General features: G+C 47.5%; 1 protein-coding gene across 1 annotated transcript in view; it reads right to left on the bottom strand.

Annotated features, from left to right (window-relative positions):
• TNS3 (tensin 3) overlaps positions 1–7,250 on the bottom strand; it is a gene marked incomplete at its 3' end in the record, with an annotated part of 182,765 nt that overhangs the window by 83,758 nt on the left and 91,757 nt on the right. The window contains exons 10-12 of the mRNA XM_015408650.1: positions 7,186–7,244; positions 5,886–6,012; positions 4,184–4,267 (exon numbers count right to left, since the gene is read on the bottom strand). Of these exons, the coding sequence (XP_015264136.1) occupies positions 4,184–4,267; positions 5,886–6,012; positions 7,186–7,244 (270 nt within the window). The remainder of the gene's footprint in view (positions 1–4,183; positions 4,268–5,885; positions 6,013–7,185; positions 7,245–7,250) is intronic.

Raw genomic sequence — 7,250 nt, 5'->3', positions numbered from 1 at the left:
TATAAAGTTTATATCTCCGCTACCTGGCATTACATTTAATGACACACGTGGCCCGGCCCAACAGAGGTCTCATTTATGTCAGATCCGGCCCTCATAACAAATGAGTTCGACACCCCTGCTCTAGCCAATACAGCAGCATAATTTTGATTGCCATCACAAGATAGATATCAATGGCAGAACCGGGATTCAAACATGAGTCTCCATTAATCCAGGCTTAGAGTCCAGCGGCACCTTTAAGAACAACAAAGTTTTATTCAAGGCATGAGCTTTCGTGTGCCAGGCACACTTTATCTGAAAAAGAGTGCGCGCACATGAAAGGTCATACCTTTAGTAAAACTTCGTTGGTCTTAAAGGTGCCCCCACTGGACTCTAAATTTGTTCCACTGCTTCAGACCAACACGACTGACCAGCTGGCTCATATTCCAGGCGTGACACTCTAATTGCTATAAAAAGGTAAAGGTTCCCTTGCTCGAAAGGCAGTCGAGTCCGACTCTAGGGTTGCGGTGCTCATCTCCATTTCAAAGATGAAGAACCAGCACTGTCCGAAGATGTTTCCGTGTTCATGTGGTCGGCATGGCTAAACACCAAGGCGCACGGAACGCTGTTACCTTCCCACCGAAGTGGTACCTATTTATCTACTTGCAATTTCTTGCTTTCGAACTGCTAGGTTGGCAGGAGCTGGAACTAGAGACGGGAGCTCACTCCGTCATGCAGCAACTCGGGTCTCGAACTGCTGAACTACCGACCTTCCACAGCCTGCAGTTCAGCGCCTTAACCACTTGAGCCACCCAGCAATTACAGACCACTTTTGTTATTATTTATTATCACACTGGTCTTCTAGTAGAACCGTCAGTGCATTTGCTTGACTGCATGTAACACCATGCTAAGCACTTACATAAACTGGTGAGGTTGGCTCCCGATAAATATTTGGCACACTGGATTCAACTAATCAGACTTTACTGGCGCTCTTTGAATTCTTTCGGGACTTTTAAGATCTGTTTGTCATTTGGAATTTTTCAAATGGGCATTTTTGTGATTTTGAAATATGAGTATTGGACTCTGTGCATCGCTGTGTATCATAAACATTTTCACTTGACTTAACGCGACAGATTATTGGCTCGGGCCCCGCAACGGCACTCGGCCATATTTTAAGCCTTCCTCCAGTCTAAGGAGCTGCGGTGGCTCAAGTGGTTAAGATGCTGAACTGCAGGCTGTGGAAGGTCGGTAGTTCAGCAGTTCGAGACCCGAGTGTGCCGCATGACGGAGTGAGCTCCCGTCTCTAGTTCCAGCTCCTGACAACCTAGCCGTTCGAAAGCAAGAAATTGCAAGTAGATAAATAGGTACCACTTCGGTGGGAAGGGAACAGCGTTCCGTGCACCTTGGTGTTTAGTTATGCCGGCCACATAACCACGGAAACGTCTTCGGACAGCGCTGGCTCTTCGGCTTTGAAATGGAGATGAGCACCGCAACCCTAGAGTCGGACTCGACTGGCTTTCGAGCAAGGGAACCTTTACCTTTACCAGCCTAAGGAGCTTTGTCCATTGGCAGAAGTCTCTTTAGGTGAGAGGAAGAGTTCTGACTTAGCTAAGTGGACTGGCAGGACACGGTCTCTTTCACCTTGGAGGTTCCATCTGGCAACCAACAGCAAAAGGTGGAAAAAACATGATCGGTGAGGGGTGACATGATCAAGGTTTATAAGATTATGCATGGGATAGAGCAGGTAGAGAAACCAAGCTCACAAAAGAAATTTAAGAAATTAGTGCATACACAGAGTAATTAAAAAAAAAAATCTACAGTTCCTCCCTTCCTAGAGAGTTTCCTTCCATGCACTTATTAAAATTCCACGAACGCAGGGGAAAATATCTGACGGCAGCATCTGCTCAGAAGCAAGAGAACAGCCAGATGGCCTCTCGTTTATCAGTGAGTAAGGAAAATACTCGATAAGTTCTGCAAATACACGCAATATGATGGAAAATCCCCAGGTGGAGGCCTGTGCTGCTGGCATGGGCGTGAAGCCTCTCTGTATTTACCTGCCCCTTATCACCACTCGCTCTCAAGGTACCCAAACCATCCAATTTTGCCAATATACAAGACATCCTTGCTTGTTCTCTCTTTTTCTTTTGGTTTGTTAAAAAAAACAAAAACCCTCTTTTGCTTATATGTTTATTATAAACAGACGGTTTAAGGGTGGGCCGCTATGGGCTCCGGCCAAGACGATGATTTATTAAATCAGCAGACTAAATAAGGAAGGCTCAGGCCTTCCGCTATGGCAACCCATGCCAACGATGCCCTCTCTTTTTTACACGAGTGTCCTCTCTTCCAGATGGCTCGCCGATTCTAGGGTGAGCAGTGGAACATTCGCTAATGGAATTGTCTCTACCATGGTCAAGTCAACAGGGAGTCACGCCTAGTGCCAGGGACTGTCTATCCTTTATCTCTAGCGGAACTGGATGATACCACCTGATCCTTTAACGTTTTCCTATACGTTTCCTACGCTGGACCGGGCTACCCTGATCAATCCTTTAACGTTTTCCTATACGTTTCCTATGCTGGACCGGGCTACCCTGATCACATCAGATCCCGGGAGCTAAGCAGGGTCAGCCCTAATTAGGCCAAGCCCTATGAGGAGAGGCTGAGGGACTTGGGAATGTTCAGTCTGGAGAAGAGGAGGCGGAAGGGGGACAGGATTGCCCTCTTGGAGTCTTCGAAGGGCCGTCCCTTAGAGGAGGGCAGGGAGCTGTTCCTGTAGGCAGCAGGGGAGAGGACCCGTAAGCAGTGTTCCCTCTAAGCTGAGTTAGCGTGAGCCAGCTCACAGCTTTTTAGCCTCCGGCTCACACATTTTCACATTTTAGCCTCCAGCTCAGGAAGGACGGCTCTGGAGCAAACTGATTTATGCAGCAGCCAAATCGTTCGCTCGCAACTTTAATGCCAGTTAACTCACAAAATAGAATTTTTGCTCACAAGACTCCACAGCTTAGAGGGAACATTGCGTCGTAAGAATGGGTTTAAATGAAGGGCTGGATAGCAGGAAAAACATTTTTACAGTCAGAGTTGTGCAACAGTGGAATCGGCTGCCTGGGGAGGGGGTGGGCTCCCCCTCATTGGCCATCTTTAGGCAGTGGCTGAACAAACCCTTGTCAGGGATGTTCTAGGCTGGTCCTGCATTGAGCAGGGGGCTGGACTAGATGGCCTTTAGGGCCCCTTCCAGCTCGGTGGTTCTATGATTCTAGTACTCAGATGGGAGACAACTAAGGAAGTCCTGGTTAGTACTTGGATGGCAGATCACCAAGGAAGTCCAAGGTTGCTTTGCAGAGGCAGGCCATGGCAGACCACCTCCGTTCATCTTTTGTCTTGGAAAACCTACAGGGTAGCTGTTAGTCCACTGTGACTTACCGGCACTTTACACACACGGTTTCCTATTCCGCAAGCTCCGCACTATATTTACTACTTCGAACACCATTTTTTCATACTATTATAGGCAGTTTTTTTCCCCCACAGGGAAGTTTATAAACTAGAATCCAAAAAAAAGGTCACTGGGTAAATGTTCCAAGCGCACGCCAGGATTTCTGAGGCGCAAACTAAATGTTACACGTAGATATACGTAACATGGCCGCAGCAGCACTCTTTAGCAAAAGATGCTTCTGGAAGAACAATCAAGATGGCTTCCTGCCCAGTCCCCACGCACAATCACTTCCCCCTCCTATGTGTATCTCACAGTGGGGGGAGCTGGTAGCTGGTGTGTGTGTGCGTGTGTTAACAATGGCAAGGAATGGGTTAAACACCTACCCACCATCCCCAGCTCACCCTTCTGAATTGGCTTTTGATGTTTGAAAAGGGCCACACTGATACTGTTAGGTACATTTGTGTCCACCCAAGGATTTTCTTTCTACTGCAGCCTACCAAAACAAACAAAAAACTGGGGGGGAGGGGGGGAAGAGAGAAACCCTGATCTAGAAAGTTCCCTTTCCTGATGCAACCTGGGAAGCTGAAGTTGGAAAGAAAGTCATGCCTCTGGGGATTCCGGTCAAATTAAGCTGCAAGGGGATGTAAATTCTCTATTCGTGAGCTGACAAAGGTTAGTGATGCCATTTTTTTTAGCATTTAATGAAGACAGTGTATAATGAAACCTACAAAATGAGGCCTTTTACCTTTGGCTGTATTTTGCTCTAACAAAAGCACTTACCATGAGTAGTCCTATACATCTCTGACGAGACGCAGCTCTGACTGCCAGACGGATTCAGTTGCTGGAAATGCAGGGGAGTTTTCACTGTAAAAGGAGGAAAGGAAATGAACCCTTTTTTTGCTATTAACATTAACATTGCTCTATGTGGAACTACCTGATCCGGAAACTATTGAGATATATGTCAGAGTGATAGAGGTAGCAAGCAGTTACTATAGATCAGTTTGATCTGTTTGTCAGACCTAGCTGTCACGCTAGTAATGATGTAATTACAGCCAGGTGTTTTCTAGCAGGTGTTACTCTTCAGGGCTTGTTAGAGTTAGTGATTGCATCACCCTGTTAGAGATTGGCTGGGGTTTAGCATAATAGCTATCAGCGTAGTAAGCTGAGGCGGACTTAGTTCTCATAAACTAAGGCACGACATGCTGTACGATAGCCTGTATATATCTCTGTATATATTCACCTTTATAACTATATAAACTCTCTGTGCACTTCATAACCGGTCAGTCTCCCGCTTCTTATTTACAACACCCAATAGAAACTGCACCTAGTGCAGAATGCAGCGGTGTGTCTGCTGGCAGCGATGCCTCTGTGAGCGCACATCTAGCCAGTGCTTCGCTGACTGCACTGGCTGCCAATTGAATATTGAATCTGATTCAAGGTTATGATGCTGACGTTTAAAGCCCCACACGGCCTGGGACCAGCATATCTGCGGGACTGCCTCTCCCCATGTGTGCCCCGGAGAGCCTTGCGCTCCGTAGATCAACACCTCCTGGTAATCCCCGGCCCAAGAGACATCCGCTTAGCCTCAACCAGGGCCAGAGCTTTTTCGGCCCTGGCCTCGTGGAACATGCTCCTACCCAGGGCCGGCTCACTCACTAGGCGAACTAGGCGATCGCCTAGAGCGGGATGGCCCTTAGGGGCACCAAACTGCACCCGGCCCCATACTCTGGGAGTTTCTTGATTATTTGTGTTTTTTATTCTTCCTAAAATGCATTTATTTTTGTAAAATTGGGGGGGCGCGGGGGGGGGGGGGGGATAAGGGATCCTCGCCTAGGGTGCAAAATAAACTGGAGCCGGCCCTGCTCCTACCCGAGATCGGGGACACAGTTCCGCAGGGCCTGTAGGATGGAGCTGTTCCGCCAGGCCTTTGGGTGAGGCAGAGGATGTTAAACCAACTCGGCCTCCTCTGCCTTTGGTGCCTGCCCAGTGCCTTCTAGACACTGTCTGTCATCTATGGGCCCCTGTATTTTAGGTACCTCCCACCCTCTGATTAAAAACTGTTATAAATCAGGCCATCTACCATTACCTGTTGAAATGTCACATGAAACGTTGGATGACTCGTGTTTAATGCCATCTTGTTTTAATCGCTTGATTGTTTCACTGTTTTTATATCTTGGGTTTTTATTGTTTTTGTTATGTTGTCAGCCGCGCTGAGCCCATTCCTGGGGTAGGGCGGGATACTAGTTGGAAGGAAGAAAGGAGAGGGAAGGGGAGAGAGGGAGGGAGGGGGAGAGAGAGAGAGAGAGAGAGAGAAAGAGAGAAAGAAAGAGAGAGAGAGAGAGAGAGAGAGAGAGAGAGAGAGAGAGAGAGAAAGAAAGAAAGAAAGAAAGAAAGAAAGAAAGAAAGAAAGAAAGAAAGAAAGAAAGAAAGAAAGAAAGAAAGAGCCACCAATACAAATTTCTCCCCTTCCCATCTCACTCACCATACGGAGTCTCTGCCGACAATGGAAATGCTGGAGTAGCTGGGGCTGATTCATTTCCATTCTTGGTTGGTGAGAACATACCGCCATCTGGTTCATGCAGGTTTCCGTGACAGCACGCAGCCCCTACCTGAGCAATAAAATGGATATGTGAAGAACACATGGGGCGGCCGTCTACTGAGTCACCCCACTGGCCCATCAAAGCAGCAGCTTTCCAAAGTTTCAGGCAGAGGTGGTGGAAAAGGCCATCAAGTCGCAACCAAAACCCTATCAGGGCCCAGGGCTAGCAAGAACATTCTCTACGTGTTTGGGGAAAGTGACTTGGTAACTAGTACTATATGGGTACCATTTATGTGTGGTTTGTGGTCTACTCACTGAAGCAGCAGAACCCAAATAGCACAGCAGTAAACCAACCTGGACACATGCATTAACAGAGTGTTCATATATATACATACCCTCTCAGCCCATTCCAGATCAATAAATCAGTGCACAGATGCAGGCTTCCAACATGCATGTATCGAGAACCATGGGTAAATGGAATACACATTTCGAAAGGCTCCTGAACACACGTCCAACTGAGAATGCTATCTGCCCACACTCCATTTCCGTTCAATTAGACGTGCATTCAGACATGCTTCTAAAATGTGCATAGACACCCATATTCTGGCATGGTTAGAGCAGGAACAGGATGACAAATTATTACTGTGTCACAAGAGGACGTGGCCACAAGTGGGGTTACAGCATCAACCAGGGCTATCTTTGGGCAGGAACGCACAGGAACGGAGTTCCGGCTGGCTCCTAAGTTGGCCACGCCCAGCAGGAACTCATTAGCATAATAGGCCACACCCAACGGCAGAAACCCATTAGGATTGGCTACAGTAGGGGTGTGTGGCCTAACATGCAAAGGAGTCCCTGCTACAAAAAAAAAGGCCCTGGGTTTTGACAACAAACAAGGTAAACAGAATAAGAAGCAAAAGGTGGGTGTGGCTGGATGACCACACTTCTGGTAACATGGGGGTGCGGCCTAATGTGCTAATGAGCTGTGCTGGCAGGGGCGTGGCCTAATATGCTAATGAGTTTCTGGTGTTGGGTTTGGCCTATTATGCTAATGAGTTCCTGCTGGGCTTTTTCTACAAAAAGAGCCCTGGCATCAAGTAATCTCAACTTTACGAGACCTCAGAGGAGGAAAAACCTCACAGTCAAAAGGTATCTCTGCTTGTTGCCTGTTATGTAGGGGTCATGGTTAAGATTCCCAAGGTCACCATTAACTTTTCTTTATTTGGCTTGAGTAATTCTTGCTTACCTCTTTCGTCTCCCCTCCAGGGACTGCAGGTCCTGGACTTTCGGGATGGTCGACGGCAGCTGACT

The sequence above is a fragment of the Gekko japonicus genome, unplaced genomic scaffold (genome assembly GCF_001447785.1).
Source record: "Gekko japonicus isolate JY-2015 unplaced genomic scaffold, Gekko_japonicus_V1.1 scaffold1966, whole genome shotgun sequence".
Lineage (NCBI taxonomy): Eukaryota > Metazoa > Chordata > Lepidosauria > Squamata > Gekkonidae > Gekko > Gekko japonicus.
The sequence above is the reverse complement of the archived record's forward strand: the minus strand, read 5'-3'. Positions and strand labels throughout refer to the sequence as shown.